Source organism: Rhipicephalus microplus, chromosome 1, assembly GCF_043290135.1.
Source record: "Rhipicephalus microplus isolate Deutch F79 chromosome 1, USDA_Rmic, whole genome shotgun sequence".
Taxonomy (NCBI): Eukaryota; Metazoa; Arthropoda; class Arachnida; order Ixodida; family Ixodidae; genus Rhipicephalus; species Rhipicephalus microplus.
In genome coordinates, this window is record NC_134700.1 from 199,233,788 (window position 1) to 199,249,040 (window position 15,253).

Sequence of the window (15,253 nt, forward strand, 5' to 3'; positions counted from 1 at the left end):
AGATAAGTTTGGCAATCTTCCGTTACGTTCGCTGTATTTTTTTTTTCACTTTGGATTCGTCTTGTACTTACCGCGTCGTTTTGAGCCTCACTGTTCACTTAATTAGTCTGCAAACTAACCCAAAATAAGCTGGAAATACTGATCGCGAGTGTCCGGGTCTGCAACAGCGTGATGCATGCACACTCGACTCGTCACCGGAGGGTCGGCTTTCACGCACAGCTTTCGTACGCGACGGCAAAGTGCCCTTCTGCGGAGCATGTCAGAAAACGGCGGGCTGCTTGCATCGCACAACATTCACTCACTGCCTGGTTTCGTGGTGGAACTCAAGACTGAACGAATGGTATCGGCGCTTTACTAATAATCCTGCAACCGGCTTCCACCAATGAGTATGAGTAGTGCACAGAGGCATATTCACTGCAGAAGCACCCGTCGTCTCCACGTACTAGCCGCGCACGTTTGGAATGTCGCAAAGAGAGAGAGATAAATGCCTCGAACAAAAGAGTGAATCACGAACCACGTCAGGCAGCACTATAGAGCATGTCAAGAGCGGTGAATGGGGGTGGCACAAGTGCGCAAGCTTGAAAGCTAGAATGAAAGAAAGGGCATTAATAGCGCAAAGAAAAACTCGCTTTGAGCATAAAGCGGAATTCGACTTCCCAGTCGCAAGCATGTCCTACGCACACTTTCTTAAAGAGACCACCTGCGAGAAGTCAAAATCACCTACGCACCACTGACGCGCGACTTCTCGCTGAGGCCGGAGCCAAGTTACCGGCGCACACCGTACGGTTTGTTGCCTGCAAAGCCGTCTTCGAATCCACGAATCCAATCACCCGCCGACTGGCTTCTGCACGTTTTCAGTCCACCCTCAGCATGGACGATAGCGAAGCGATCCCTTCCTACCACTCGCACAAGCTGTCGCCGTAGCGTACTGCACAACACCACCACGGCAGCGACCTTGAGGACGCAGTAGTGTCTATATAGTTGTTTCCTCGTTTGTTCTTTTCACGCCTCGTGAAGTCCGAGTACGACAAGCTCCGCGATGGCATCATCTCCAGCGACGGCAGCCTGTCCGAAGTGCCGCTGGACCGGCGCCGATCGTCGACGACTTCCAGGATCAAGAGCAACGTCACGCGTTTCTTCCGGGGGCCCAGAGGTAACAGCAGCACAACGCACCCACCGACGTACGCCGGCACTCGTGTAGACTGCGCGAATCTGTAAACCTCACGGCACGAAAACGCACCCCTCGCGGGTAAGGACTGCTGCACTGACAACTGCGTAAACAGTTCTTGAATGGCGTGTCGTTGAAAATTGTACTGATTACGCACGTCATATGGGGGAACCTCGGCGCCTCGCACTGCGTTTGCCAGTTTAACGTCTAACTTTACATCCAGTGAACGCCTGCACTGCAGCAAGTATAGGTCTCTCTGACGTCACCAAAACCGCCGTTTCGAAGTACCGACATGTTGGGAAATGATGTCTGTGACGTTACGTTGATGGTATCGGGACTTCGCATGCAGGTTTTCTTTTCTTGTATTTTTTTCTTCTGTTATTCACGCATAGAGGCCAGTGACGTTCCGGTGGTGTCGTTATCACATTGAAAGGTGCCATCCGTGCCAGGTGATAACGCTACTTCGACGCCATCAAAACCGCCATGTTGGAAGACCAGAGCGCTAACAACCTGCTTTTCGTCACTTTACTTGCCGGGTATCTATAGTCAGAAATCAGTAAGAGTTGGCGAGACACTTGCGCGCGAAAACGTTCCAGGCGCAGCTCTGCACGTTGGCAGTTGGTGGGTCAGCGAAAACAGCCGGATTCCCTTAATTGGCGCCTCATTAGCGCTGGCCGGTCATGTGCGGGACACACCCCGTCTGCTTCCACCCCGGGGTTCTGTTAGATGGGTTACGGTGGCGCTCGCTGTCCAGCCACTTAAAAAATGGGTGCACACGTGGCGCGTTTAGTTGGACGTGCGTGACTCCCCAAAACGAGATACGATATATCGACGACCATGTGTCGCCCTCTGGGTCAGCGTTTATGGCGTGCTGCGGATACTTTAAAAAAAAATACTAAATGGAAGGTAAGTTGAAGCAAGGTCAGCTTATGCGTGCTTTGTCGCGTTTCGTAACCGAACTAAGTGCCGGCTGCTGAAGAAGCGTGCAGTTGGAGTGTCTTATCTTATGCAGTCGGAGTCTTATCAATCCAGTGTGACAGTAAACGACATGTGCACGATTAGCATTTGCCTGTGTTGTTTATTCCGGGGATAGGTTGGTTTATTTCATAAGCTCTTTTAGTTTTTTCTCTCAAAATAAAATGGAAGAGCTTCGTGGACGACGTACAAAATTAATGACTATTACATACTGGGTTGATAATTTCATTATTATACTAGACAGTGTGTGCGTTACAGTGTATACTTGGACGAGGAACACCATTATGTATTGCTCGAGCGAAGTTGGATTTTTCATAATTTCGGCCGGTGAAACAGGTGTGTGTGGTACAATTATTTAGCGGATGCGTGCCTGATAGTCAATTCGAGCCAGTATACCGGTCTACATTTGTCAGCTCTGCTGACCCGCAGGTCGCGGGTTCAAATCCCGGCTGCGGCGGCTGCATTTCCGATGGAGGCGGAAATGTCGAGGCCCGTGTGCTCAGATTTGGGTGCACGTTAAAGAACCCCAGGTGGTCAAAATTTCCGGAGCCCTCCACTACGGCGTCTCTCATAATCATATGGTGGTTTTGGGACGTTAAACCCCACAAATCAATCAATCATTTGTCAGCTACAGAACAGCTGGAGCTTCCGGCAAACGCCAGAATTACCGAGCGTGTGCAACTGGCTCCGCGAGGGTATCACGACAGGTAACGAAGGATTGTCGATTGGTCATCGCTAAGCAGAATGCATAGCGCGGAAGCGAACGCAGCAAGACAAGCGCTCGTCGCGTCGTCTTCTCGTCCTGTCTTCGTTTCCGAGCCATCAATTTCGCTTATAGCGAGGCAAACAAACAAAGCTTTTTATGGTGCGCGCGTAAGACGTTGTTGACGGTACAGAGGCCATTCGCGTGCCCAACCGTGACGCGGCGCCCGGCCGGGCGACTGAAAGAAACAACAACGCCGCCCACTGGCAAAGACGACCGCCACCACCTCGTCGGGTCGTGGCGGTAGCCTGCTGGCATATGTTGCTGCGTTCGATCCCGTTGTCACGGCGAGAGGAGAGACCCCGTAGCGGCAAAGCCAATGTCAGTGTGCATGCGCGCGCGCCCCGGCCAACGGTTTCATGACCGTCGATCGTGTTTGCCGTCAGCTGTGTGTACGCGCGGGTCCCTCCTCTCCTCCCTTCCTCCACAGCTGCTCGCGTTAGCGCCTCTTCTTCTCGAAGCCAGAAGAGGCAGAGGGGAAGCCGCCGAGCTCTCTGATGGCGTCCGGGCACGACAGGGACGTCGCTTCCTGACCCAGATTTGCGCGCCGCACGCGACCCCATAGCGTTGTCGCTGCCGGCGAGATGTGGAGAGGAGGGATGGGGAAGAGACTCGGGCCTCGCAGAGGGCGTGAATAAAAGAGCAGGTGTAGATGTACGCTAGCTGAGAGAAAAAAAAAAGAGAAAAAAGGCGGCACAGCTTTCACTCGGCGGCCTTGGACCGCACCTGCCAGCCAGCGTGGTCTCCCTCCGCTGAAACTTGCTTCCGCGCCGTGGGGGAAACACTTTTTCCTTTTTTTCCCTTTCCTTGCTTTGCAAGTGCGGGAAGTCGACTAATGCATTCCCGCTGTCCACTCCCCAATCCCTTTCAACGCACAGCCAACGGTGGTGGTGATGGTGCCGCCGATCGCATAAGGGGCGTTCCGCGCGCGCTGTAGGCTCAACACTGACCGCGAAGATTCCCCCCCCCCCCCATTTTCCCTATTCTTTTCCCCACTTCCTTTCATTCTTCCAGCGGCCTCGATTTGAATGGGCAGTGCGCGGTCCCCACAGATCGGCTCAGGACACGCGTGATGGTGGCTGGGTCGAAGGCTTGCAAGCGCCCTTGATTGCAATGTCTACGGGTTTTCTGATGTTTCGCTTTTTTTTTTTAGGAAAGGGGCGAAGAAGGGTAGGAGGGGAGGTAGCTTTTCAATCACCCCTTTTTCATGCATACGCCGATTACTCACGCACTCAGCATGTAGGATCTGTGCGAGTTTCTGAGCCACATTCCACGCTCCATTTCGGTTTAGGAACGACACTTTTTGCGCTGTATGACACTATTGAGGTCTGTATAGCTGCAATAAAAATTTCGAAATTCCAATCTTTGACAAGCTTGCATAGTCAATGCACATGCCTTTATATTTTATATACATTTTTCATGTTTTAAGAACATCTTGTCATATTCAACAGAGCTGTAATTTATTGCCTACTGTGTGTTCTTTGATAAAAATTTTGAGTTCACTTTTATGATTGTGGACCATTGTTAAAACCAGTGCAGAGTTTATGCCAATCTTTAGTGCCATTTCAGGAAGTTTTGTTGCAGTTGCATTGCTTATATGAACAAATAAGGGAATCGATGCCACTGACTGACTGTTCATAGTAGGCACCACCTGTTTGTGTGATCTTGGTCACAGCAGCCAGCCTTGCCACAGTAAAGTAACCTTGCATATGTTACAGATAAGAACATTACGCCGCTGGTAGGATCGACTGAATTTGTTGTAGCTATTTTTATTCCTTTTTTTTACTTAAAAGACTACTTCATGTTTAATTTGTTCATTGATGTACCTACCTTACATCTAACATTGCAGTGGTGCATCGTACTGTGGCATTGAAGTTTGGCACGGCATAGGCTTTTATTGTTCTTTGAATTGGACACTCAAAAATTTGGGATAAAATGATCGTCATCAGCTCTACCTTCACCTTCACTAGCTGATAAGCTCAAAAACATGTCTTGCACCTTTACGATAGTGCATGAAGACCAACAGCAGTGTGGCATTTTTAGTTAATCACTATGCTTCTAAGCAGAAAACTGCTGAATTATTCTGGCCTTAAGTTTCTATGCTGTTTTAAAGTATATGTGTATTTCAAGATTGCCAGTATAAAAATTATTATCTGTTTACTTCATATTATTGGAACTCTTTCACTATTTGTTGCTTATCCTTTAAAACAAAACAAATTGCTTGTCGGAGAGTTGCAGTAATTATGAATGTCTATTACTATCAGAGCAGTGAAAAAGCATTGTAAACATAGCATTCTAACAGAATTCCTCCACTTATAAGCTTCATTTTCTGTCACATTTTATTTTTTTTTACTTAGTCACAAAGGTTTCTAGATGAGTGAATTTTTCATGACCTTTTGTGATAGCGCAGCATTCTTTGCCCAGACACTTCGAAAGAGATTAAGGTGCACTTTTTGTACTTTTATTTCTGTTCATAGGCTCTCAGACACAGTTTGGTTGCCTGTACTAGCATTTTGGAGCATAGAATTAATCTTGCTTGCATGCATATTTTTCAGAGACGGAGAGGCGCATTCGGGCTAATAATCCCGAATACAACAGCCAGTTTAATTATGCTGTAAGTACCATGCCCTTTTTGTCACATCTAGCAACAGCATGGTGTGGTTAGCTAAAGGCATCCTGTCATTAACCTCCCTGTCTTTATCTTTGTTTTTCTCCCTCTGTTTAATATGCACAAAAATGAAAAGATGCACACAGGCTTAAGTTCATGAGAAGCATATAATTGATTGTATATCTGTATAGCCAGTGTAAGATGTCTGGATATCCATGTCCTTTTGTTTTGTAGTGGAGCTGTTAATCTTTTCGTTAGGTTATGTGCAGTCATCAGAAAGCCATCATCGTCAGGAATGACCTGTGTCTTATATGGCATCTCACATCATCTAGCAGCTGGCATAGCTGCTCAGTATGCGCTCTCCTGCTGTGCCAATTTGTCTGGCATGAAATGCAATTATTATTATACGAATTTCGACCTTGCTAATTGACAATAAACGAATTATGTCTTGTTAATTAATGTTGCGCTGATGACACATTGTCAGTTAAGAATACATTAAATCACACAATGCGAGTTATTGCCTTGCTAACTAAGGTCTTGGTCTTTCTTAGTTGCGCCAACTCCACTGTTCTTTCACAAGCTCGGCACCACTAGTACAAAGCTGCTTTAATTTTTTTACTACGTTAATTATATGTACTTTTGTTAACTAAAGTTGTAGCCTGCCAAAGCTTTGATATCATTTTTCAATTCAATCAAGTTCTGTCAAATTTTCCATGAATGCAACTACTGTGTTGAGGCAAGCCGTCATCTTACTTGTCTGTGCACTCATTGGACATGTGTTCTTGTTTTGCAGAACAACTACATCAAGACATCCAAGTACTCCCTCCTGACGTTCCTGCCACGAAACTTGTTCGAGCAGTTCCAAAGGCTCGCCAACTTCTACTTCCTATGTCTCCTTGTCTTGCAAGTAAGTGCCACACTATAAAGTGTTCACCGCTCATTATACAGTGTACACTGTACTTCCGTAATGTTTTTGCATATAGGGGACAACAAACTGCGCTCTTTTTTCTGTACTTGTAGTGATGAATTCCACTGTGGACATGAACACTCACTATTTTGATCTTGTTTCTCATCCACAGATGATCCCGCAGATCTCCTCCCTAACCCCGTGGACCACCGCCGTGCCTTTAGTTGTGGTGCTGTCTCTGACAGCTCTGAAAGATGCTATCGACGATATTGTGAGCAAAACTTTTTTTTTGACATCATGCTTCATTATAACATTGAAAATTTACTAAACAAATGTTTTCTTGGCCTGGCTTTTTTTTTTTTGTCTTTATTTCTCAAAACTTGCTGTGTGACCTTATGAGGAACAGAAATTTAATAAAAGCTTGTTAAATCACTAATTATAGATTGGGCAAAAGTGGCCCACAAGATGTGTTGGGCATAAAAGGGGTAGTCATTGTAGATTGGCCAAAAGTGGCCCACAATATGTGTTGGGCATAAAAGGGGTAGTCATTGTTCCAGTGCATATGTATAAAGCACGGACCTACTAAAAGTGTAGGAGCAGAATGCTTTATACATTAGACCTGTTCTTTGCTTGGCAGTCACAAGTTCTAAGTTTAAGGACTATGTCAGGTATGACAGTTCTATACAAAAACGTTCCCTTCTGAAAAAAGTTTAATCAGTGTCATTATTATTTGTGTAAATTTTATGTTGCAAAGAAGTGAAAATTCATCTGAATCACCAGGTTCAGTCAGTTTATAATTGGATACAACTTTAGAAGTCCGCGGCATTTTCTCCTGAAAGGCCGACGTGCGCAAGCCTGCACCAGTAGGGCACACTTTTTAGACTGACATCATGAGGCATATGCCAGTGCCTCCACATCCGGAGAACATTTCCAAGTGCATGAGTCGAACGATTTCCTTAGTCACGGAGTTTAGCAGCTGCCGAGCTTTGGTCCTCTGGGTGGGCCTCTTTTGACTTCTTAAGTGGTGTCCGAGTATAGAGTTATCTCCTTGAAGCCTAACAAGGAATTCTCTTCAAAACAGCCTCACGAATCCCAACCATGCATGCATCGCTGTCGTGTCTCGGCAGAACAGGTCAAAACAAAATTTCTCTCATTATGGCTATGCTGCTGTGGAATGCCATTAGTGGATCCTTTGCATCATCCCTTGTGCCAGCTGTGTAAGTCTTCTAGTGTCACCTGTGCATGTCAGCAGATACAGCAGTCGCTTAAAAAGGACAAATGTCACACAACACGTGGACTCGGACAGAGCAAGACCATTGACCAGAATGGTTTATTGCTTCATTGCACTTTCTCGCAGCGTTTTCGCCTCCAATATTCCAGTTTTCCTTTATAATCGTGATGACCATATTGGTTCACAAAGACTAACTTTACTGCACTTAACAACACTTACGGCATGCTAACAGCGTCCGCACTTACCAATTGATGAGTACTTTGACATACTCACTAGTTTCTTGTGCCAGCTTCACAAGATATATGTGAATTAAAACGGACACTTCTGTCCTTTAATATGACTTCATGTTCTCAGACATCATGCCCTCACCTTGAATGGTAGGGCAGTGCTCTTTGAATTATTATTAAACATTTTCTTCTTTATTTGTTACATGTTTAATGTAGTTTTACAACTATTTTCTTTTTTTTATTGCATCTCTACAACACACTGTCTGTGCATCTCTACTTGTGCACTTGCAGCAACGTCACCAGAGTGACAACCAGGTCAACAACAGACTGTCCAAGGTGCTTCGCAATGGCCAACTCGTGGAGGAGCGTTGGCACAAAGTCCAAGTGGGCGACATCATATTTATGGAGAACGACCACTTCGTGGCTGTGAGTAGTCCATTGTGGCTCCAAGTCTGTGCCTTCATCAGATCATCCGGCTTGCTGGTGCTTAAGTCAAGCGGCGACCCGGCAAAAAGTGTTTACAGCATCACATTGGTGCGGCGTCAAGGCATGTTAATACATGACCTTCATTACCTAGTTTTGTAAGCGAGTACGTGGAACCCATTTCACCTACAACTAAGGCAAAGTTATTGCATAGGTCTAGTTTAATTACTATTAGCTATTATTATAGGTAGGTAGCACTTCAGTAAAAATATGCCATTGGAGCATTTCATCTGGTTGGAAATGCAGGCTGTTATGCATGCATAAAGTTGTTGCAGGTTGGAAATGTTATTGTTTGCATTTATTGCATGATGTTTCTTCATGATATTTCTGGCTCAGATAATAACTGTTGAATCACTGGATGTATCATGCCTTGATGGACATAAGAACGTAACCTACAAAATTTTTATATCTGGTTTTGCAAGTCACAAGTCAGTGTTCTTAATCTGAAAAAATTGCGTGTATAATAAATAAACAATTTTAAGTGATGGCAATTTTTCTCTTTTATTCTTCACTGCATTGATTATTAGTAGCACAGATGTTGATGGCATTTCATGAAAAAAAAGTATATCTCTCATGCAGATTGTCTTGCTGAGCAGAGTCACTCAAATGGTAAAATAAATATGAGAAATTTTCATATATGTTTTTTACAGGAGCACTGAAAAGGAAGCTTTGAATGAGCCTAAAATTCAGCAATTATTTCTCTGGGCTTTCTGTTGAGATCCCAGATGTAAATTTAGCAATGCATAAACAGGATTTGTCGTGTAACTTCGCCCTAAGAAATCTAGAAATATTCATGACATCATATTCCTTGTTTTTTGATTTCATTATATTGTAAGAGGTGAAAACATCTCTCAAGAAATTTTGCCAAAGGATAGTTTGTCTGGCATAAGAAACCTGTGAAAATAATAGTGTGGCATGACGTCGCAATGCATCTCAGTGGCATCTCACAGCATCTGACTCTATGCTTTCCAGGCCGACTTACTGCTGCTGTCTACTAGTGAGCCGAATGGCCTATGTTACATCGAGACGGCAGAACTTGATGGGTATGAGCATTGTTTTTATTCTAATTGCTGTCTGATGAAGTGCTTAAAAAATGAATCACACTGCTTGGTTGCGTAAACGATAATGGAGCTGTAAGAGCTAGCTAAGTAAGAAAAGTGCTTCATCTGTTGATGTACTCAATCAAATTTATTGCGTATGGTTCACCACATGTTACTCACACAACATACCATATAAACTTCTTTGAGTAAGAGAAAGATCATTTCATGGAGTCTTCCCTAGGTTCTTTGCGGAGTAACTCTCCTCAAGTCATGTTATTTTTATGATTTGTACGCTGTAGCTAAAGTCTGTGTTGCTACAATGCAGCTTGATAGCTGCAGTTTTTGGGGTTCTTCCGTTATGTGAGCATGAGCCATCATGCTACGTGGAAGCATGAACATGACTGCATAAGTTAGAACATAAATATACTCATTTCACATCTGCCAGTGCTTGGGCCACTTTCATCATTCATTCACTGAGAAAATCGCACTATTGTTGCACAACACTGCCTCATCAGAATGTCTAGTACCTGTAGCATAGCACACGCTTTGCTTCTTGGCAATTGTATTTTACACTGGAGTAATCGTAAGGAAGCATGCCAAGGCAGTGCACTATGAACTTAAGAGACCTTGTTGTTCAATTCTGCCTCCCTTTTTTTTCATGCAGTGAAACTAACCTCAAGTGTCGCCAGGCCACTCCTGACACAGCTGAGATGAGCAATGACAACCAGCTCCTGGGGAGGTTTGATGGTAAGAAATATTGCTGGGTTCCTACTTTTTACTTGATTTTGCTCTGCAGTGAAATATAATTCAAACATTCATGCTTGAAAGGTGCCTCCCAGAGGGCCCTCTGTTCATATTGAGTCTTATTTCTTGGTAGATTTAAAATTGTTCTTTGTACATATCCCACATTTTACCGAAGGAAAAATTCATGTACCTTTTTTTTATGGTTAGTTTTAACTGTTTATTTAAGAACACCATATGGTCAAAATTAATGAATATCTCTACATAATGATACCTCACATATTACGTGCTTTTTTAACTCATGGACTTGCTGTGGAAAAGTGAACATGTTGCTGTAATTTAATAATGTAGTGTAATATGGTAGGCATAAACTTTTTAGCACTATACATCTAGTTCGGCCATGTCGACATCTAACAGAGGGGTCACACTGATGCCTCCAGCTGAAACATCTATGGCACCAACCTCAATACTGGGCGTTGAGGGTATTTAGATGTTGCCTCAGTCTTGGGTACTCTATCGAGTGCCGTCAAAGAGTTCTATGCTCCTTTCTTCTTCTCCATCTCTTTTCCAGGGGAGATTATCTGTGAGGCACCGAACAACAACCTGAGCCGGTTCGAGGGTACCCTGTTCTGGCAGGGTCAGTCGTATCCGCTGGACAACGACAAGCTGCTGCTGCGGGGCTGCGTGCTGCGGAACACCCACTGGTGCTACGGGGTTGTGGTGTTTGCAGGCCGGGACACCAAGCTCATGCAGAACAGTGGCAAGACCATCTTCAAGCGCACCTCTCTCGACAGGCTCCTCAACGTTCTCATCCTCGGCGTAAGCTGACTGGCTTTTTTTTCAATTGCGCTAAGATAGATTTGGACTTTGCTTACATCTACTGCCTGTGTCTTGTCAATCACCAATGCTAGTGCTTGTAGACGTGTATATTATATTACTTTACATAAGTGGGCTGTGAATAGCATGACTGGAGCTGTAAGTTAGTTTAGCTAATTTGGATTGCCTCGCAGCAGTGGGACATTGGTCAAAGAAGGATTTCCTTTTGTTTTGTCTTTTTCCACAGTCATGAATTGTGAGACAACTTCAGCATCACTACAGCTTAACAAGCAATTTCTTCATTTTCTTTTACATGCCGCAGTGCAAGGTTTTCATTTAGGCAGATGTTTATTGGGTTATTAGACAGGCAGCACAATTAGAAGAAGAATGAGTGAATATGTAATGTCATGTATGAACAGTGCATTGCATTATGCCAGTGGTCTTTCCAGATGGTACGTGTCATTTTTTTTAACACATTAGACACAATCTGTTCATAATAAGATTACTGAATATAGCTTCTGGGCAACACCTTTGTGCACACTCCGCCCTATCTGGACAGGACTACACATATAAATGCAGTGCAGCTGTCAACTTTCTGACTACATTGCAATGTTTTGGGCTGTAACAATATGAATGAGAAATAACAAACAATGATGCCAAGGAAAGTATAGGGGATGTTATTAGAAGTACAGTAAAACCTTATTCATTCAAAGTCGCTGGGGTTGCGAGAAATCTTCAAATCAAGCAGGTTTTTGAATTAACGGAATATACAAAAAAGTGGGATGCAAGGAACTTATAAATATTCAAAGTAATCAGGGCTGGCCGTTTGCTGTGCCGGCTATTTTGCAACTCCAAAGGTCATGTTTTCCAGCAATGCCTAGTCTTAATTTTGCCTCAAACATGTGTGAACGGTGGGCCTCGGTGGTGCCACAGAAAAAAAAAAAAATCCTGCTGTCATGATCAATTGAAATGTGTGCCTGAAGAAAACAAGATCTTCACTGCAACACAGTAGTGACACACGGGCAGCATGTCGCCAGCTCCTCGCAGCGTCGGCAAGTCATGATACGACCATTCGCCCATTTTTTCTCTTGAAATTAAGAATTTAATAAAGGGCAGTGTGACAAAATTCGCTATGTGTTTTGGCTGCAAAACATGTTCTTGAAACCTTCGAACTTAGTTTTCGAACTAGGTGTTGCAGGCAAGAACTCCGCCAGCGGGTTAAGTGCGCTGGAGTCAAGAGGTTCGCATACATTGCAAATTCGGCCAAACTGTCCTTTATTAACTTCTTTACAATTCCAGATAGAATGGGTACATCATGACTCGCTGATGTTGCGATAAACATGCAATAAGCATGCCCGCACGTCGCCACTGTGTTGCAGGGTAGCATGTCTTGTTTTGTGAAGGCGCACGTTTTGGTTGATCACGAGACTTTTTTTTTTTTTTTTTTTTGCACCGGAAGTAGTGAGACTGGGGTGCTTCAGCTGTCATTCATCAGTGTCGCTTCGTTGCATTGCCTTGTGCCTCTTAAGGGCTGTCGTTTTCACAGATTTGTCGCAATCTCGAATAACACGTCCAATGCTTTGGTAGCAGTTATCTCAGTGTTCACTTTATAGGATATATATGTTCATTTAAACGTTAAGGCATCAGTCAGCGCCACCAGTAGCCATTACAGCGAGTGTGGAACACTCTTTTCTAGCCTGTTGGTATCACGTAGCATGTGGTCTTATTATGACCTGGCAGCAAAACTACAATCCCGCACGTACCACATGAGGCCATTAAGTCTGCCAGAATTGGACCCTTGCTATCAAGGAAGGAAAGAAGTGTAGATTTAAGGGCTCATTAAATTTTTAAGCACTTAAATTTACACCTTTATTTATTATTGTGACGCAACGTAATATAGGATAACAGTTTTGTTGCCATTGCTGATCTGTATTGAGTATAATGACTCCTCACCACTTTGTCTCTTGTCTTTAGGCTTTTCACACGCTCAAGTGATGTAACCTATGCAGCTGTTGTCAGATGCCCGCTCTCATTGATACCAACTTTGTTTTAGCCTCAGTTACTGTCGCTGGCATAGGCATGCTGGTTTTGTGTGATGTATCACATTCTTCCAGTATGTTTTGTTGACTTAGCCACGTGTCTTGTGCTAGCGTGTCATCAAGACTGATGTCATTATTTAGACCACATGTCATTTAAAAAGATTGTCTCAGTTCACTGAACTTATTCAGAAAAAAGGAAAAGCGTAATGTTACAACCATATTTTTGTGCCCATTAGATATGGGAAGCATTGTGGAAGACCAAGCACTATGCTCACAAAAGAAACAAAATAATTTTAAGCGGGGATTTTTTTTTTTTAGAAGAGCGGTTCCTGAGGAGTTCTTTTTCTGTTTTCCCTACCAGATTGTGTTCTTCCTGTTCAGCATCTGCCTGTTCTGCACCATAGCGTGTGGTGTATGGGAGACAGTGACAGGCCAGTTCTTCCGTGTCTACCTTCCTTGGGACAAAGTCATCCGCTCGGACAATACCGTGGCCGGTGCCACTGCCATTGCCGTTCTCATCTTCTTCTCCTATGCCATTGTACTCAACACTGTCGTGCCCATCTCCCTTTATGTCAGGTGAGCTGAACGACCACATGAGAATCACAGAACAACCAGCGACCTCTGTTCACATAGAGCTACAGCATTATCCGCTCAGTTTTTGGCCTCGACGCATTTCACTAAGAAGACTAGAAGTAGTTCTAGAGGTCTGTCAGCATGTCATGTTTGTTCTTCTGCATCAGTCTGGTTGGTTAAACATGCTGAAGCTGTTGCTTAAAATTGTGACAGAACTAAGCTGGAGCAACAATGGAAGTACAAGATTTCATGTGCAAGTGTATTTTGTATTTATAGACACCTCACCCTGTTGTCTTCGTTGCTTTGTGCAGTAGCTTTAGTAAGTTACCTTTACATTCATAAGGGATACTGCAAGGCTTAATGATATTGAATTGTAAGCTCTTTTTTAAAGTGAAATCAGTTACATAAAATATATAAGTTAAACAATTTTACAGCTTTCAGTTTCCTGTAAGGCTTCTACAATTGTTCTGTGGTGTCTCCAGTAATGCTTCTGCAAGAAAAATTGTTAGTGGAAAAATTCGTGCCTCTAAAGAAACGACCAGAAGTGTTGGCTTTGCCAGCACTTCTAGTGTTTACTTGTTTACCGTAAAGCAGTATCAACTCTCTTATTCTCTGAGCTTTGTTTTCTTTTGCCATCACGCACCACAAGCCAACCTGCGATATGGGCACTGTGTTACATTCAAATACATAGCAAAAGTAATGTCAGCAAAGCACTAAATGAATGTACAGTCTCTTGAGTTGTCCCTGCTTTTTCAAATTTAGCGTTTTTGAGTATTTACATAGTGTAGCGTTTTTTTGTCTGTGCAATAGTAAAAAAGAAAATGCCTAAATTTCTATATTCATTCAAATTTGCAAAAGAAAAATTTAGTGTAAATATTTCGTCCAGCACAGTGAACTTGATGCATGACAGCTAATCTCATTCGTAGACTTGCACATCCTACTTATAAAGAAAATAATTCAGCTTTATTATGTTGAAAAGGGATACTGCAAATAAATGTGACATGAAGTAAAATTTCAGTTAACGAAAATTTCTTTAATGAAATTGTTGCTTAAATGAAACAACTGCCTCTAATTTTGTTAGTTTTGCATTTGGGTGCTATATAAATGTGCATCTTCCTCATTTGACGAAACTTTTGTTACCATATATACTCGCATAATGATCGCACTTTTTTTTTTCAAAAAAAATTGACTCCAACTTCAGGATGCGATCATTACGTGGGGTAAATTTTCCATGAAAAAATGTTCTGAGCACCGGTAACGCAAAAAAGTCGCTAATCAGAATTCTTACGGTAGCTATCATGAACATAACCAAAAATAAAAGTAAATTAAGACTTACCTTTGTAATAAAATGCACGCATTACGCAGGAGCTACGTGCATGACGCACTGCCTTTTTATTTTTTACCTCTCTGACCCTCTAACGTTCATTCAGACTCCGAAGCACCACTGGCGTCAGTGTCGTCGCCGCACGATTCCCTGTCGGAACCGGCAGTGTCTTCGCTGTCCCACAGAGGGTCATCTTCCGTTCCGTCGAGCGCGCTGGAAATGCCAGCGAGAGTCCATTCCACCGAATGAAGCGTGTCGTCCAGCCGGAACTGGCGCGGAAGTCCTTTGTGGCTATTCCCAGCCTCCGGGAAACTGTGCACGCCCGCGTCCGTATCATGTCTAATGACACTGCATAACC

At 43.7% G+C, this 15,253-nt stretch overlaps 1 protein-coding gene across 1 annotated transcript in view; it reads left to right on the forward strand.

Moving 5' to 3' along the window:
* ATP8B (ATPase phospholipid transporting 8B) overlaps nt 1–15,253 on the forward strand; it is a 158,209-nt gene that overhangs the window by 118,335 nt on the left and 24,621 nt on the right. The window contains exons 3-10 of the mRNA XM_037412526.2: nt 5,462–5,520; nt 6,308–6,421; nt 6,594–6,692; nt 8,171–8,305; nt 9,335–9,405; nt 10,067–10,149; nt 10,715–10,962; nt 13,360–13,574. Of these exons, the coding sequence (XP_037268423.2) occupies nt 5,462–5,520; nt 6,308–6,421; nt 6,594–6,692; nt 8,171–8,305; nt 9,335–9,405; nt 10,067–10,149; nt 10,715–10,962; nt 13,360–13,574 (1,024 nt within the window). The remainder of the gene's footprint in view (nt 1–5,461; nt 5,521–6,307; nt 6,422–6,593; nt 6,693–8,170; nt 8,306–9,334; nt 9,406–10,066; nt 10,150–10,714; nt 10,963–13,359; nt 13,575–15,253) is intronic.